Source organism: Rhipicephalus microplus, chromosome 8, assembly GCF_043290135.1.
Source record: "Rhipicephalus microplus isolate Deutch F79 chromosome 8, USDA_Rmic, whole genome shotgun sequence".
Taxonomy (NCBI): domain Eukaryota; kingdom Metazoa; phylum Arthropoda; class Arachnida; order Ixodida; family Ixodidae; genus Rhipicephalus; species Rhipicephalus microplus.
Genome location: NC_134707.1, coordinates 8,769,065 through 8,787,410, shown reverse-complemented (window position 1 = coordinate 8,787,410; position 18,346 = coordinate 8,769,065). Strand labels below are relative to the sequence as shown.

The window sequence follows — 18,346 nt, the reverse complement described above, 5'->3', positions numbered from 1 at the left end:
TACGGCCCATCGCCTCTACCAGTAATGACGGACACCCCTTCTAAGGACGCTCCTGACGAGATCACCCTCTGCGCGAGCCTGCATGCTACCGCAACGAGCCGCCCCAGCTCACCCAAACAATCGCCTACGGCCCCGATGATTACCCGGGCTCGTAAACTGAAGGCTGCTGCCAATCGTCTTCAAAAGCACTCATCTACCAGCACCCCAACTTCTCGGCCCCATGTACGAAGGATCGGGAAACTGTTGCCACCACGCCGGCGTCAGGCACCAACAATCAAGGCCGCCACCACGAAAAGCGCGAAGCTAACGGCCGCAGCCGAGGAGGCCGCCGCCGCCATTTCCTTAGTACCACAGCCTTCCCAACTCCATCTTGTACCCACACTACAAGAGGGAAGCAAGGCTGAGCTGCAGGACTACCAAGAATCGGTCGCATCAACACCGGCAGACAGCGAGGAACAGGCCAGTACCGATTCCTCCTCGCCCACATCATCCTCCTCTTGGGAGCACAACACGCCTCCGTCCTCCTCTCCGTCCCTGTCGCCCTCCCCAAAGGGTCTGGCCCTTTTCAGAACCGGAATCTGCGCTGACGGACCAGGCCGCCAACGAGCAACACAACAGGCGTCGTTTGCAGCTCCCCCCAAGCGAGCGCGCGCTCACTCTGCGCCGCCGGCAACCACTTTCTGCCCTTGCCTGCTGGCTGGGCAAGCCTGCCGCGCCGGGCGTCAAGAAGACCTGTTCGGAGAGGGGTGTGCACGTAGTGCTGTCTCTCCCCTTTTTCCAGGCGAAGGAACGCGCATGACCTCTACTGGAAGGGCAACCGAGGCAACATTGGAGTCTCTTGCGCAAGCGGGAGCCTCCCAGACCGCCACAGGAAATCCCACCCTCCTCGAGCCTTCCCCACCTTCTTCCGGTCGCGCAACCCGTCCGACCCGTCCTCCAGAGAGAGCGGCCTCTCCGGTGACTGATGGGGTGGTTTGTTTACCTCCCACCTCCTCGCCACAACAACAGCACTCTCCTCCACTCTACCGCTCAAAGGAGAGCACGGGCGCGTCGTCTGCTACGGCCGCAGCTCCTCCGAACTCTGCCGCTAGCACCGCGCCACACCCTCCTTCTGCTTTCGGCCCCATGCGCCCACTGACGGTGGACGCCTCTACCGAAGCAGATTATGAAGAGGCCCGACGCAAGCATCAGCAGAAAAACGGATTTCCGTGCCAGGCATCAACAGCTACAAATGCCCCTTCCAGTAGGCAGCCAGCCAGCGCAGCTCCCCCAAGCAAGGGAAAGGGGCCCCGCCAGAAACCAGGTCGCCGCCAGCACCAACTCGATATTATCGAACACCTGGTCGCGAATGAGCCCCGCCGCACCTCTGCCACCATCCTCTACCGCCCCAAGGGCAGGAAGAACAACTTCCTCTCCCTCAGCCGCGACGCAATTGCAGCACAGCTCTCGAAGGTGCCCGGCACGAAGCGTGTGCGCATTAACTTCAGCGGCAACGTTGTTGCGGTTGACACCACACCCGGAGCTGACACCTCCGCTCTCCTGGCAGTGGAAAGCATCGGGAATGTGGCTGTCAACGCCAAGACCGCCAACAAAGGAACCTGTACCGGCGTACTTCACGGCGTTGACGCGGCTTTTGACGAGGAGGTCCTCAAAAACAACATAGAGAGCTCTGCTCCCATCCTCTCTTGTGCCCGTACCGGACGCAATGTCCTTCTCCGATTTGTGGGTAACGCACCGCCACCTGAGGTGGCGTTATTTAAGCAGACCCGCCCTGTACGTTGTCGTCGTCGCCGCCCTCTCCAGTGCGCTGGCTGTGGCGCTTTCGGACACACTCATGCGACGTGCACCAGCTCCCCACGCTGTTCGCGCTGTGGCGGCGACCACGCCCGCACCGACTGCGTTGCACCCGGCCCCAAGTGCCTACACTGCGGCGGCCCACATCCCGCCACCGAGCCCCGATGCCCTCGCTGGCAACACGAGAGGAAGGTGCTAGAAATCATGGCCTCTGCGGACCCGCCCCTCTCTCGTCGTGAGGCCGAGAGGAACCTTAAGAGCGAGGGAAAAGCCGTGCCTGCTCGAGCACCGTGCACTGGTATTTCCTCGGTAGTGCAACAGGGCCGGACGTACAGCGCGGTTGTTTCGCCCCCGGCCGCCGAACCCTCGGCCCCCGACTGCGAGGTGCAAAAGGACATGGTGATTAGTGCGCTGGCCGCTGCCGTGCAGGCCCTCATCGGGACAATACCGCAATCCGGCCCTGTGTTCGAGCTGTGCAACGCGGCCCTGGCCGCCCACGCTGCCCTCAATCAACATGGCTAGCGGCAAGGTGTTTCGGCCGCGGATTCTTCAATGGAACGTTCGTTCCCTCCGCTGCCGTCACGCCGAGCTGTCTACCCAACTCCTCCGACGTGAGTACGACGTCTTGCTGCTGCAGGAAACCTACGCTCGCGTCGGAACACTCAACCTACCTGGTTTTGTCGGCTATCACAGCACCACGCAGTGCGAACTTGAAGAGTGTAGCGCAGTCCGGTGCAGCACTCCCTCGCATCCTCCCGGCACGTCGCGGGCTTCGGTTTATGTGCGCGCCGACCTCCCTCACGCTGCAGTGGACATCGAGGACATTCTCTGTGACACCCTCGAGGCCGTCGCCCTGACTGTGCGCATCGGGAGCACGGACACCAGTGTCGCTAGCGTGTACGTGCGCACATCGAACTACTCGGCACGCTGGGACACCCAATTCGTGTGCCGCCTCGCAGACCGCCTAAATCGCGACGTGGTCATCGGTGGCGACTTTAACTCTCACCACACCTCGTGGGGCAGTGGCGTGACGAACCACCGTGGGCGCGACCTTCTCGATGCCGTGCAAAAGGCCGGACTGCTCGTTATAAACACGGGTAGCTGTACTCTCGCGCGCCGTGGTGTGTCCGACAGTGCCATCGACCTGACTCTCGTGGGTGGTACGTGTAAATATGAGTGGCAACGTGCACCGGACTCTCAGGGCTCCGACCACTACCCCATCGTGGTCACACCCCCCTCAGCTACATCAGGTACACTCGGACCTACAGTGTTGCGAAGTGGTCTCGCTTCAGAGAACTGTGTGCTAGAGTGCCAGTCTCTGCAGACTTCTTCACCGCGCTGGCCGAGTGTCACGACGCAGCTACCACCCACTGCACCGTGCCTGCGGGCACCCCCGCACCAGACATCAGCCTCCTCAACCTTCGCGCCGCGCGTCGCAGGGCGCAGATTGTGGCGGTGCGCTCGCAGAAGGCGGAACATTGGCGTGCCTATAACCGTATTGACGCGGTGTGCCGCAGGCACGCCAGACGCCGTCGCAACCAGAGCTGGGGGAGCCTCTGCTCGTCACTAGATGACCCTCAGAACCACGCCCAAGCCTGGCGCATTTTCGCTGCCGTTCTTCGCACCAGAGAGCCTCGCTGCCCGGTTCTCTGTGTTGCTGTTGCAATGAAGATCGCCACGCAGGAATTGGCTGAGCTGCTGGCAGACAAGTTTGCCCCTCCTGCTTGCCCACAGCCTCCACAGGGACTACCACCTGTGCCTGCACTCAACAGGCCTGAGCTCTTCGCTCCCGAGCGGTACTTTCCCACCGAGGGCATTCTGCTAGAGATCCGCGCATTGTGCACGGAGGAGTTTACTCTCAGCGAGCTGACCGCAGTGCTCAACAACCGCACGAAGCGGTCTGCCCCGGGAGTGGACGGCCTCACCTACCAGGTGCTGCGCAACATTGACCCCTCCACGCGGCCCCGGTTGCTGGAGGCCTACAACGAAGTGTGGCGCACAAGTCAGGTGCCTCCTGGCTGGAAAGAGGCGCTCGTGGTGCCCATCCTGAAGCCACGGAAGCCGGCCACGGAGCTTTCATCCTACCGGCCAGTGTCACTTACCTCGGCCGCAGGGAAAGTCATGGAAGCCATGGCATTGCGACGCCTTCGCTGGATTGCCACCGCAAGCAACGCATTCCCTCCCGAACAGAGCGGATTTCGCCCAAGGCGCTGTACGTTCGACTCACTGGCCGACGTGATCGCCACCCTCGAGGAGGCCAAGTACCGCGGCGATTACGGCATCCTCGTGCTGCTCGACGTGAGAAGTGCGTTTGACTGTTTGCCCCACGCATCGATTTTGGACGCACTTCGTGACCTCGGTGTGTGCGGGCGGATGTTTGACTACCTGGAGAGCTTCTTGGGCGACCGCACTCTTCGCGTTCGTGTTGGCTCCACAATCAGCGGTCCCCACTCCGTCACCGCAGGTGTACCCCAGGGCAGCATACTGAGCCCTTTTCTGTTCAATCTGGCTCTTGCCAAGCTGCCCGACTACATCCCGTGCAACACGGCGTGTGAAGTGCATGTGGCGATTTACGCCGATGACATTGCGCTGTTTGCCTGCGGCCCCGGTCACCACCGGGCAGCCCTTCTCGAGTCCCTCCAGGTGGCCATCGACGCGGTTGACGCATTCCTGAACGGGGTTGGACTGGCGCTCGCCGCCTCCAAGACGGAGGCACTGCTCGTCCACCCGCGAGCGTCGACACGCCGCTCCACGCCTCGGCTCTCACTCCGGGGCCTCCCCATCGAGTGGAGCACGAAGGTGCGCTACTTGGGGGTGACCATAGACCACCGGCTCAGCTGGCGACCGGCCGTCAACGATCTGCGGACGAGCAACCGCAAGGTACTCGGCGCCGCACGCAGTCTCCTCGCGCGAGGGCACGGCTGCACCCCTGCCCTTGCCCTGCGAGTCTACAACGCAGTCGCATCGGCACGCGTGATCTACACTGCAGCAGTGGCTTCGTTGAGTGCTTGCCAGCTAGCTGCCTTGGACGCGGACCATCGCAACGCCGTGCGGGAGTACTACGGACTTCCCCAAACCTCCCAGGTGGGCCCCACGCTCGCCGAAGCGGGGGAAACTCCCATCTCCCTGCGGGTGACCCAGCGGACACTAAATCATGTACTGCGGCTGAAAACCACAAGGCAGGGGCAGCTCCTTGTGAACAGGCTATATGCTCTACCTCACTCATCCATGGGGCAGCGGGCGAGTGAGCTCTTGACGGTTGTGCCAGACATGCAGTACCCCAGCTGGCTGGCTATCCCACCCTACCGCCACACCCCTCTGGTGATCACCAAGACCATTGGCGGCATCAAAGCGAAGGCGCGCACCCCGCTGGCAGCGATGCAGCAGGAGTGCTCCGCCCTCCTTCACGAACAGCTGAACGGCCGGCTGCTTGTTTACGTCGACGGGTCAGTGCTTCGCGACGGCTCCGCGGCCGCCGCCTGCGTTGTGCCATCAGTCGGCGCGGTTCTCAAGTGCCGCCTCCCCTCCCTCGCCTCCTCCACTGTGGCGGAACTCGCCGCTATAAATTTGGCAGCCGATTTCCTCAGTGAGCGGGCACCCATGAGCGCTGCAGCCATCATCTGCGACTCCCGGGCGGCCTTGGCCGCGATCTCGCGCGAGGAAGACGGCAGCCTCCTTGCGCAGAGAGTTGCCCGGAAGCTGCACGCCGTGCAGCAAACGGGGTGCGACCTTTCGCTGCACTGGGTGCCTTCGCACATCGGAATACCCGGCAACGAGGCGGCCGACTGTGCCGCGAGGGATGCGCACGACCCCGACACCGGCGTCACCAACTTCGTGTGCTCCGCGGATGCCGGCCGTCTCCTCACCGCCCGCTACGTGCGCGAGCGTCATCCCGACCCTCGCGTAGCAGCTGGAAAGCCGCCGCGGCGGCTCCCTCTCAAGGGACTCCCAAGACGAGACCGCGGTTTCCTTCTCCGTCTCCGCACCGGAGACAACTACACCGCCGAGCGAAAACATCGGCACTCCGGGCGTGGCAGTCCATACTGCATGGACTGCGGCGACCTGGAGACTCTGGACCACCTTTTGCTTCATTGCCCGGCTGGTGACGCGAGCAGACAGGTGATGCTCGCAACGTACGGAGCTCTCGGCCTGCCTCGGACAACAACTGAGCACCTCTTGTTCCCGAACAGTGGCCGCGCGCATATCAAGCGTGCCCTTTCAGCGCTGCTCGACTTTGTAGACGGAAGCGGACTGCGTGAGCGAATTTAGAGAATTCGCGCCCCGTGATTTTGGTAGAGGATCTGTGCGTCCCCCCCTTCCTTTGCTCGCTCTCTCCTTTCTCTTCCCTCTCTTCGCTCAAGTCTATTATCCCCCATTCCCCTTCCCATGTGAACCACTGCTGAGGTGTCGCACTTAGCTGCAGACAGTTGCGGGGTTCACTTTTCTTTTCTTTTCCAATTTTAAGAACCACTTCCCCCCCCCCAGCACAGTCTATGCCAGTACCCAGCATACCATTATGAACGACGTGTTATGGAAACCAAGCTTCGCCAGCTAAATTCACGACCACTTACAGAAAAGAAGATCCTGGGACCTTGGCCGATGGTTTCGCATACGCGCAAAGCCACGAAATTCCCTCTAGTGCTTCTTAAGGACCACCGAACTTCACGAGTACTTGTGAAAGAACAGCGCGAGACCGTGCTGTGTAGTCTCGTGTTGACTTTTCATCCATCTCTGTCTTAATCCTTTTCTACCTGTCACTTTTATTATTTCCCCTTTACCCCACCCAAAGTATAGGGTAGCCAACCGAGCCAAGCTTGGTTAACCTCCCTGCATTTCCTCGCTATTTTTCTCTTTCTCTCAGACATATTTTCGGAAAAGACAAGTACACGCACAGAGCTGTAGAGCAGCTTCTCAAGCCGCCCTTTGAACTGCCTACTGTGTAATACGTCTCATAATGTCCTCCGTCCCGCGTTGCAAAGAGAGCCCGCGAATAAGTCAAAACAGCCTCGTAAAGCATCGCTGCTGTCGCGTTGCTCTCAAGCGTGCAATTTATGAACCAGACTTGGCCAGCTGGCAAAAAGTAGCGTTCCGTGCTCGCCGTCACAGCTACGAGTGGCGCCGGCGAACACTCTCCGGATAATGTGCGCAGAAACACCCAATAAAACGAGTGCAAATACGACCCCTGCTGAAGATCAATTGGTGGAGTATCGGACTCGTTGTTTGAAGCTCGCAGGTTGTCCTTTCGTCCAGTTCTTTCGTTCAATTTAATTTATTCAAATTTATATAATTCTTAAGCTAGAGTAAACACCACATTTAATGTACCTTATGCTTTATGCGATTCCCTGCTATACAGTGACCTCCTTAGACCAACTTCTTTAGAAAGGTGTCTAGAAATTTAAAAATCGACAAAAAACACAACGTCACTATGTCAATTTTTTTTCACACCTTACCGAAAAACATAACTTTCTCTATCTTGTAAAGCAAAAAAAAATGTGTCCACATTGTGCCCCTCCATTGCTTGGGTCTTGGCTTCCGTAGGGGGGTAGGGCCGAAGCCCTCCTATGCTAAGGAAAAGAACCCTTTTACGAGAGCCAAGCAGCTATAGAGCTTAAGTGACTCATGTGGTTGTAGCAAGGTTTTTATGTACCGGGGTAAATGCCATTGGGGAAAAATTGGTAAAGGTGAAATAACACCAAATTGACACTGCTAGTCTTGTAGTAAAAACTAACACATGAAATGTTCAAAATCGCGGATGCATAAAAGAGTGTGAGTAAAGGGGTGGGGGGAATAGTTGAGTAACCACCCAAACCTGACTAAAATAACAGTGCTCCCCAGCAGAGTAAACAGAGCTACTCGACGTCTCGTTTAGTCAAGCCATAGTATTCACCACCTGCGATTGTCTCTTGGCAGAGTATAAACCTGGCTTCAAACGCCATACTAAAGATGTAGACGTTCTTCCCAGGGTACAGGTGCTTCAAGCTGGCGTACTTAACCCTTTTAGATGTGAACATCTGTATCAAGATGACTTCGTTGACGTCCCAGGTTACGGCAAAGTCAACAATAGTGACCTGATTACCCTTGTTACGACCGGCCCCAGCATTGGGATTCTCCGAAAGTTTGCGAACCCCTCTGGGAGATCGTCGACGCATTCCCGGGATAGCCTGCACCTGAGACGGCCTTGCAGCCAAGCGAAAACAAAGGTCGACACACTGGTTTTCCGCTAGCGAACCAAACAAGAGGAGTTGCGGGCAGAACCGGTTCTTGACCGACTGTGTCGTCGACCCCCACCTCCCCAATCAGGTCTCCTCCCTCTCGCCGGGAGAATTCCGGAATCTGCTTTGCGTTCGTGACCATGTTTGGGCATTTTTTAGGGCGCCGTGACCATATTTGGGCATCGTGTTACGTTGTTCCCCTCAATGTGTTGTGAGGTGGGTTTCCCCCTCCCTCGTGGCCGAGGTGCCGGGGCCACCGTATTGGCTGACGATGCGGACAATGCGCCCAGTGTCGACAACGCGGCGCTATAAAATGCCGAAGACGTTTTGTATCTCTCTCTCTTCTCTTTGGATCAGTTGATCACTTCTCAACATGTAAATAAATCTCTGTCGTTCGTTCGGGCGCTTCTTCTCACTGAATTGTCGGACGATGGATCCTGCTACGGGGCCAGCTACCGAAAACGAGACCGGCAGGACCCGGCGTCCCAACACCCTGCGTCACCGCAAGGTCAGGCTTGAGCCGCACGCGGTAGCTCGTGACATGCAACCTTTCCAATTCCACTATTGCCCCTGGCCGCCACTCTTTCACTATGCGGACTACACTCCTCATGGTTCTTCACATCGCACCTGGATCGCACCTGGTTGGCACGCACCTGGATCGATGGCTTGCTTATTGGAAAATGCTCTCGTGGGGTACAAATTGGTGTGGAGTCTTATTTCTTTTATATGGTCACCATCCTCGAGTTGTTTGGAGGCATACGCCAACCGTGAAGTTGAAGTAAACTGCCGCTTGTGTGCAAACAGGTTCCTCTTCGCACATACACACCATGGCCCGCTCCCGGTGGGACTAGCGCCATCTTGTCGTTGTCGTTTGAAGGAGGTTTTGACTGATTCGAGGAGGGACGAGACTCGCTGTTTGCATGCGGTGACCCGGCGGCCTCTTGCGCTAGTTTTTCATCGGTTTTTCGCAAATTTTTGGTAAGGTTTTTTGTCCCCTTTTCTCCTTTTTCAATCGTCCGGTTAGACTAGTTTTTACCTAGACTTTGTCGCAATAGGTTAGCTTCTAGCTGACTTGGCAGCCTCGTGGTATATTTACCGCGAAGGCAGCCTCCTTACTCTCGCAGAATAAGCCACGGGTACACTATGAACGCGTGCCTAAAGGCGTCGGCAGTGCCGACATTTGCAAGGACCTTGTGGAGCGGTTCAAGCTCAGAGCTTAAATGTGTGCAGGACTATGGACTTGGGAAGTTTGAGGTGACATTCGCGACCGATGAGGTGAGTCGGCGGTTTTCCGACGATTCAGTCCTCGTCTTTCGCGATGCGAGGATCAGGTTTCAATACCGAGGTGTTCGAGTCAAGGTAGTGCGCGTTCTTGGCTTCCCGGCCGTCGCCGATGAGCGCATCATAAGACAATTGTTGAGCAAGCTTGGCAATGTTTTGGAAGGGTCGCGCGAGGAATGGAATGGTTTTCCGGGAATCTTGGACGGCGTCCTCGCGGTCCGACTGGAGATGCACAAAGTGTCCCTAACCTCCACCAGGTGGGGGACGTCATCATCCAGTTTGAGTACGACGGTGTCGCGCGAGTTTGTCGGCGATGCTGCAGGACCGGACAATGCGCGATCAAGTGTACTGTTCCGCAGTGTGTGCGCTGTGGGGCGTTTGGTCACGACCAGTGCGCGCTGAAACGCAAGCACGGCGGCGGCGATCATGGCCCCTCAGAGTGCAAGGCGCGGATGAATTCGTCGGCCGCCCCGCTTGTAGCCTCTTCCTCCCAAGAGCAGGTGAGCGGTGTTGCGGAAGACCGGGAGGCTGCTCGGAAAACGCCGAGGGCTCGACCCAACCACAGCCGGAGCCCATTAGTGGACGGGCTCCAAGAGGGGAAGAGCGGGAGGCGGGGTTGGAATCAGCGAAGGCCCCCATCATCCTTGCTGCCACCGAGCCGTCGCCAGCCTCGCCTGCCGGTGCGCCCGGGACCAGCCCTGTTGACGCGCCTGCTACCGAGGACCAGGATGACACCATGAGTTGGACCGACGCCGTTTGAGGCAAGGGCGCGCCCGCCGATCACCAGGGCCCTCCAAGAAGAGGCTGGCGGCGGCTTCGCGCGGCGGCCCTGGCAGCCCTGAGGACGACCTTCCGGTACCGAAGGTCGTCCCCAGCAGCGACGGAGTCTGACGCGGAATCTACCTCGTCGACTGTCATGGGCAGTACCACGGGTGAGTCGAGCAAGAGTTCTCCTTGCCCAAGCTGTGGACCAGGCAACTGTGAGTGTTCACTCACGTCTGACACAAGCTACTCGTCCACGAACCAGGACTCGCTTTCGAGGAAGACTTTCGTTCGTAGGTTTATTTTAGGTAGCTTTCCAGCAGCTGATACCTACGAGTATTAGCCTTTCTTTTTCTGTGTTTTCATTTTCGCTTCTTGTCTATTCTGGTGTCTGTGCTTTCCATACGACAGATGCTTGGGCTTTCCCCTACATTTCATCATGGCTTATCTTACTACTACTACGTTTAATTGTCGAGGTATCACAAGAGCAGCGAGACAAGCCGAGGTGATCCACTTAGCTCGGTCTCACAAGATAGACATTGTAGTTTTGCAAGAGACTTTTGTGTCTAGATTGGGACAGATTAAAAACTTCGGCAGAACGTTTGGCACCAAATCCTACTGGAATTATGGGGGCGCACGCTGCCGGGGAGTTGCTGTCATTTTAATGCCACGATTCACCGGTTCTGTGCTACGCTACGCCAGGAATTGGATGGCCGCGTCCTGTCGGTGGATGTGACTCTGGTGTTAAAATTGTGAATGTGTTAGAATTGTGTTAGAATTCTGGATAGGCATTTTTCGATTGCACAGTGTGTGCCTTCTTCAGATAGAAATTCAGTCCCAGATATTTAACAAGGTCGTCCCTCCCAGCGGGTCTAACCTCAATGCCAGCCACAGGTACCTGCTCGATAGAATGGTAAAATCCCTTCGAGACGTGCTTTGGACGCCACCCGAAGTACTGCGATTTGGAAGGGTTAATTACTAAAGCAACATTTAAAAGGTACCTTTCAGTTTGAACGGTGAGAGTGTGAAGACCTTTGTACGTGTCAGAGACAGGGACTATGTCATCGGCAAATGCTATTGCAGACATACGAGACATCCCCAAGTTGCACCCCCCACCTCGAGCCATTCAGTCTCTGAAGCAATGGGTCTAACACACGGGCAGTTGAACATGTATGGCGAGAGCGGGTTTCTCTGTTTGTTCACGTGTCTTATAGGCACTCTTTGGTAATCGGTGCGCCTATTGCACCAAAGCGTTGTAGTGCAGTGCCGGTGCATGTCTTAAAATGTATCGAATTCACTCTGGAACTTTCCCGTTCAGTTGGAGTCATAGAGAAGGCTCATGCTAGACAGAATCAAGCGTCTTCTTAACGTTAATTAAGACTTGGTGCATAGAAGCGTCTACGATTCTTCTTTAAGGTTCTCCTTAGTGCCTGCAAAACGAGTATGTTAGATGATGTGGATTTGTCACATTGGAAACCTGCCTGATATTTGTGAAAGACGTTGTGTTCGGTGAAATAGTTTAAAATCATCTCGTAAACGCGATACAAACCAGGAGAGACAGCTATAGGACGAAAATCGCCTGGTTTTGAGGAATTTGCTCATTTGTGGATAAAAACAGTTCTCGCTAGCTTCATCTCGACTGGAAAAGACTCAAAGGCGAATCAATTGTTAAAAACGTGAAGCAGTAATCCTGCGGGTATTTTCTTAAGGTCGGACGGTTTAAGACCGTCAAGTCCAGCGGCGGATTTGTCCGGAAAGGAGTACAACGCCCTTGAAATGTCACTTTCAATAAACACATTCAGACACCTCAAGTCCGGCAGAACCATTCAAAAACTCATGCACAACAGTGCAAGGCTCCCCCAAAACGGGATTATACATCACGTGAAGGTCTTTTACGACCCTCTCTTCACCAGCTTAATGTTATAGCTTCCAAAGTTCTTAAGCCATCACTTGCCCCACTCCGTCCCAACGTGGGGCGCAGTGGAGAGGGCAGGTGGCTCAATCCACCGATCTCAAACTAGCCGCTTGTGTCAAAGAAAGGTACGCAGCAACGAGGTGCCACTCGCAGAAAACCCGCTATATTTGTCTCATCCAGTTTAAAGCACTGTCGTACCTGTAGAGGGGGGATCCTTCTCGGCAGGTTGGCCAGAGGCCCGAAAATTTCAAACGCACAAGTCTCTCTCCGGCTTTTCCCTTCGGGCCTGAGTCAAAGTCCACGAACCACAGATCTTAACCTCGCCCCCACGATAAGCATGACACAAACTTCTTCGTCTCTATGTGACGTTTTATGTGCGTTGTGGGACAATCCGTGCATTACTTATTTTTCTTGCAGACATGCCAAAGAGGAATCTGCACCGAAGCGCCGCCTACGAAAACACCCCATGGCTAGTCATAGTGAAATATAACATGGCGTATACTCACAATATAAGGTACAGTGTTCACTGCGATACTAATAAATTACGTTTATTCATCCCGACAAGGCTTTTTCTTCATCCTTTGCAAGCAAGAGAAAACCTGCTGATTTCAGCTCATGGCCACATGGTATGACCATCATGAGTGCCTTTGTGTCACTTAGCAAAAAACCATGCCCTTTTTTTGGAAACTGATGAAACGAATATCGGATGATACCTTGAACCAGCAATAAGTATTAATAAGCATTGTCTAGTGTCAGTTTACGTAGTAATTCATCCCTCAAACACCAATGGCACATTGCATTCGATCATAAACTGCGCAACTGCCGACTCATCGCCTTGCAGAGTTCATGCTGCTTATTGATTCACTAATATTTCTAACGAGCACTGATAACCAATGCAATACAGAAGCAACTCTCGGCGTACAAGCTGCACACAAAGTTCTATTGCAACTCAGCAGAAAGGGAAACTTGCATTCGCTTATTATAAACGCACAAAGTAACTAACCTATCACACAGGTTCACTTTTTACGTCCGCTTAAATGCTACCACACCCGCCAAGACTAAATGCAGTGACCTTCAGTTCAGCAGCAGCTCTGGAACGTTATCAACAGCGGTGGTTTAACTATAACATCAGATGTCGGTTCCGAAGTTACTGACGTGGCCCCATTGTGAAGAGCCAATTTTTTTTTTCAATGCCACAACGGTATAGCTATCCGGCTTCAACCGTCAATGCTAATACTCAACGTAATTGTCGTGCAAGACTTTCACAGCAAATCATGAACGACATTGCAGGGAAAAAAACAACACCTAATAACGTCTTTGAAACGTACGGGCGCTTCATTTACGTCAAAAATTATGTCAACCAAGGCATCATAGTTTATTTAATCTATGATGGAACGAAGTGAGCTACTTCACAGAGCCGATGATAAAACTTCGAACTTGTTTTTATAACAACGTGTTTATCAGTCTGTTAATGATCGATCCTACGCCATATTGAACAAACCTTTGTAGTCACTGTGAGTTCAAGAACTATTGTAGCTAGGGCACACAAACTACAAGACTAACTAGGAACTAAACTGGTCAGGGTAGTACTACTAGCTACATGTGAGTATGCCACTAACTCTTGGGTACCCTGGACAAGGATCAATCAGAGTGCCAAGAACATAGTGCGAGTAAAAAAGTCCTTGTATAAAGCCTGCACTCGATACATCGTTTTCGTGACAATTACAAAGCGACTTCGTCCTAAGAGGTTACATCTAGAAGTCGTGGCAGTGGTGTCATTACAAAAAATGAGGAATTATTCCGGCATCACTTACAGAAATAGCTTATTTGGGAAGGACCAAGGAATGAAGAATGTCTTTATTGTAATTTTTTTTCAAGCGTCACAATCAATTCTCTTTCCTTTGTATTCAATCGACACCTATGCCTTGAAAAATCAATCACAGCATCATAACTGGGTGAAGCATTGGCACTTGTGTCCAAATAATCGTCAAGAATAAGCAAAGTGCAAACGCGCAAGAATTTTCTAACTTGCCTAAATAAATGTGGGTGACCGTACGCAATCTGAATACTTCGGAAAAATTATAACTGAACAAAAATTTTCCTTATTAAGGGAAGTAAACTTCCCCTAATTAAGTTTACTGATAGCTGCATCAAATCAAAACAAAATGAGAAGCAATTGTTGTAGTGGAGCTTCTCAAATATCTCAAAGTGGTAATAAAAAATCGAAACACTGTAATAACCTAATTTACAAAAAAAGGTACAGTCTGGGCAAGAAAGCCGAGTGGCTGTCAGATGCAGAAAATCGCAGTGACAAGATGCACCACAGACTCTTAAAAATTTTGGTCAGATTTCCACAGAGATCTTTTCTCCGAGCTATTTCCTGGCTATTCCTGAAGTATAAAACGTTTAAAATAAAGTATTTCAAGCTTTCGGCACTTGTGTGAAAAGACAAAAAAATATGTTGCATTTTCGACATAAAAGTTGACCACCTGAATCTTTTTTAGCCCTTCAATTTTGTATAAACAATAACAAACGAAGGATTGACCGTATTCTAGCGTGGGGGTCAACGTAATTCACAAATACCAGAAGGAGTAGGAGGAGGAAACGAAAGGAATGAAAGGAAGGAAGATCAATTAGACGCACGTCCGGTTTGATAGCCCACCCTGGGAAACGGGTAATAAAAGAGGAGAAAAAAATAGGAGGTACATGAGAACCGTGTCGGCACATGTGCTCCTGTCTATTGCCCGCGACGCTTTGCTGGCCTGTGACGCGTACAGCCATGAACCGAGGAGCTTATCTTCAAAAAAACCTCTATTAAACATGATAGTCTCTCTTAGGGTACTTCGACGAAAAATGTTTGTATTCCTATCTGTCTGTTTATTATTATGTTTGTCCTCCAAAAACGATTCCCGAAATGGCAAAATCCAACGCCATCCCTTGTGCCCATCAATGTTGCTCAAGTTTCAGCGCTCATACTTGCGCAATTGTCAATCTAAAAGCAATTATTACGCATATATGAGGCACAATAACAGCACGCCAATATTCTGCGGTGCGTCTTTTTATACTGAATGCATACAGAAATCTAAAGACCGTAGCGTTCATCACGCTGCGCTGACAATGCAACGCTTTGCACAAAAAGGCAAGTGTTTCCAACGCTTTGCTAAGACGACACGGTGGTGGCATCTACCCATCGCTTTGCGTTTTATAGATCAAACCTCATAAGCGCGAAAATGCACGCGGCAGCGACGAGCGATGCTATGAGCGACGAAACAGGGCGTTCGCGCGACGTGTCGCGTGCTCGTTTTCGCGCGATCGCTCGGTTCTCCAGATTTGGAAACCGTCACCCTTCGCCCGGAAGTGCTGGCTCAAGCAGCCAATAGTAAAAAACCGGAAAAGGATATACATCAGTGACGTACTGCCGGTTGTTTCCACGTACTTTTCAGCATGCTCTCACAACTACCACAACATGGCCAACGGCGATGAGCTCAACGCGTACAATGAGCGCCTCATTGACGTGATCGAAGGCGAACGTGCGCTATGAGATCTACACGACCGAAATTATAAGTCCCGCGCCGTCACTGACGCGGCTTCGCGGCACGTTGCAACAGTGATGGGATCCACTGGCGAGTTGTGTTTTGCAATCTGCGTGCAAGCGACGTTCACGCCAGAAGTGCTGCATGGCCATTGTGCGCTGGCGTGGTGTACAACTTTCCTCGGTGTATGCGCAGTTGCTGAAGAGAAGGCGAGATGGAAAAACCTTCGAGACACCTTTAGGCGTGTCCTAAAAGAGCGGACACGTGCACTGAAGAGCGGGGCGCCTGCTGATGATGAATTGCACGAGTCCACAAAATGGCATTTTTTTAGTAGGCTCCTGTTTTTAAAAGAGACAATGGAAGGGAGGCCGTAAGTTTGTAATCAACCTTTTTTTTTTACGCCAAACGCTCATGCAGAGTAGTTGACTCTAAATAAAGGCGTGAATGAAGATAAATAAAATATTTAGAGAAGTCGCAGCTCATAAGCTGGTGTTGCATGTTGAAAATTGTGCTGAAAGACATACTATGTATTACCTTATAGGACAAGTGGGAACTTGGAACCCCTGCCTTGCAGGGAGACTTCACCTGATGTGCTGGCACCAGAGTGCATTCTTGAAGACGTGTCTGATGAGAGAGAGCTTCCTGGAAATCGGGGGACTACCACCAGAAAAACAGCGAGGTGGGATGAGAGTACGGGTCTACCACCACCACCAAAAAAAAAAAAACGAAGCGTTCTAAATATGATGAGGAAATTGAAGGACTGTCGAAGTTCATCACTATAAATCGTGATGAACATGAAACGTGTGCCTGAAAAAAATGAAACGTGTGCCTTCTCACATCATAGATGTCATGCAATTGCAGATACTGCAGATAGTCACCCAGTTTACGAACCCAGTAACTGTAATAAAGTCAGTTCAATAGGTTTTTTTGTTGTTGTTGTTGCTCACATATTTTGTAATGCTAGCATTTTTCTCAACTGAGGTGCACGAAAAAAGTTGGAGGATTGATTGATTTATTTGTGGGGTTTAACGTCCCAAAACCACCATATGATTATGAGATACGCCGTAGTGGAGGGCTCCGGAAATTTTGACCACCTGGGGTTCTTTAACGTGCACCCAAATCTGAGCACACGGGCCTCGACATTTCCGCCTCCATCGAAAATGCAGCCGCCGCAGCCGGGATTTGAACCCGCGACCTGTGGGTCAGCAGCCGAGTACCTTAGCCACTAGACCACCGCGGCGGGGCGAAAAAAAAGTTGAAGCACAAAAAGAAGACACCTAGACACAGTGCACAGACAGTTTGCTGTGTCTAGGTGCCTTCCTTTTGTGCTGCAATTTCTTTCGTGCACCTCAGTCAAGAATTTAAGTAACTCGGCCAGCAGTCCATGCTTGTCAAGTATATAATAGTAGCATTCAGGGTTTAAAATTCCAAAACCACGATATGATTATAGAATGACGCTGCAGCGGAGGGCTCTGAAAATTTCAACTGTCTGGTGTTCTTTCAAGTACACCAACAGTGCACAGTATGCAAACCATCTTGCGAACGCAACTACACAGGACACAAGGAACAGACGAAAACGCACTCACGATGGTTTGGACGTCAAGTGTTCTCGTCTGTTCCTTCTCGTGCGTCCTGTACAGACCCCCCAGGGAGCCATGCTATCCCCGATACTATTTATTATCGGCCTGAGAAAGCTCGCATGTGAGCTGGAAAATATAAAAGGTCTAGGAGCAGCTCTTTACGCAGACGATGTCACCTTATGGACAAAGGGTGGCTCTTATGCGGACAAAGAAAACGCCCTCCAGGAGGCAGTAGATAAAATACAAGCTTTCGTGACAGCTGCAGGAATGCAATGCTCGCCGGAAAAAACTGAAATGGTTAGAATTAGGGCAAGATACGCAAAGAAAAAGGACTTAATACCGGTAGCAGTACTGCTGGATGGGAGACAAATCAGGGAGGCAGATGTAATACGCGTGCTTGGCATGTGGATACAAGGAAATTCGGGAACGTCACACACACTACAAAGGCTACGGGGAACCACGGCGAATGTGGACCGGATGATCAGGCGGATAGCAAATAGCGAAATGGGACTAGAGGAGAAAGAAACCATTGCACTCGTTCATGCATTCGTGATCAGCCGAGTTACGTACGCGCTACCGTACCAGACAATGACAAACCAGGAGACAAAGCAAATAAACACAATAATAAGGAAAGCATTCAAAGCAGCATTGGGGATTCCGGAAAATGCCAAAACCGAGAGGGTAGAGAAATTGAGCATATACAATACCTTTGAGGAGTATGCGAATGCGGTGCTTTTATCTCAAAAGGAAAGGCTCAATTCAAGCTATCATGGGAGAAGAATTCTGGAAAAGATGGGATATACATTGCGACCGTTATATTGTGACGAGGAAACGGTGCTAATAGATGCGGAAAAACGCACACATTTAACTGTAGCGCCTATTCCCAGAAATATGCATCCGACGTATCACGCAGGAAGGAGGAAAGCGAGAGCAGACTCCTTACGCAAAGCATTTCAGAATAGCTCAGAAGCCGTCTTTACAGACGTAAGTAAAGCGAGCAGAGGGTCACATGTAGTGGCAATTGTAGCACAAAATCACACCACAATGGCGTCGGTTAAAACTTGTTTCACACGAGTGGCAGAGGCGGCAGCAATAGCCATAGCCATATCCAACGCAGAAATCAGGGGAGAATCAGTGGTTGTGCTCTCCGATTCACAGGCGGCATGCCGAATGTTTCTCCGAGGAACGCTACCTAAAATAGCGTATAAATTTTTAAATAAACCCATAATAGGAGACCATCACATTATATGGTGTCCTGCTCACGAAGGT

General features: G+C 52.3%; 1 protein-coding gene across 2 annotated transcripts in view; it reads left to right on the top strand.

The window, feature by feature from the left end:
* The window catches only part of LOC119165176 (venom metalloproteinase antarease-like TtrivMP_A), a 52,548-nt gene extending 40,020 nt beyond the window's left edge, over positions 1-12,528 (top strand). For both annotated transcript variants that reach the window (XM_037417360.2, XM_075870936.1), the window contains exon 14: positions 12,382-12,528. In XM_037417360.2, the coding sequence (XP_037273257.2) occupies positions 12,382-12,438 (57 nt within the window). In that variant the 3' untranslated portion in view covers positions 12,439-12,528. The remainder of the gene's footprint in view (positions 1-12,381) is intronic.
* Positions 12,529-18,346: the final 5,818 nt, after the last annotated feature.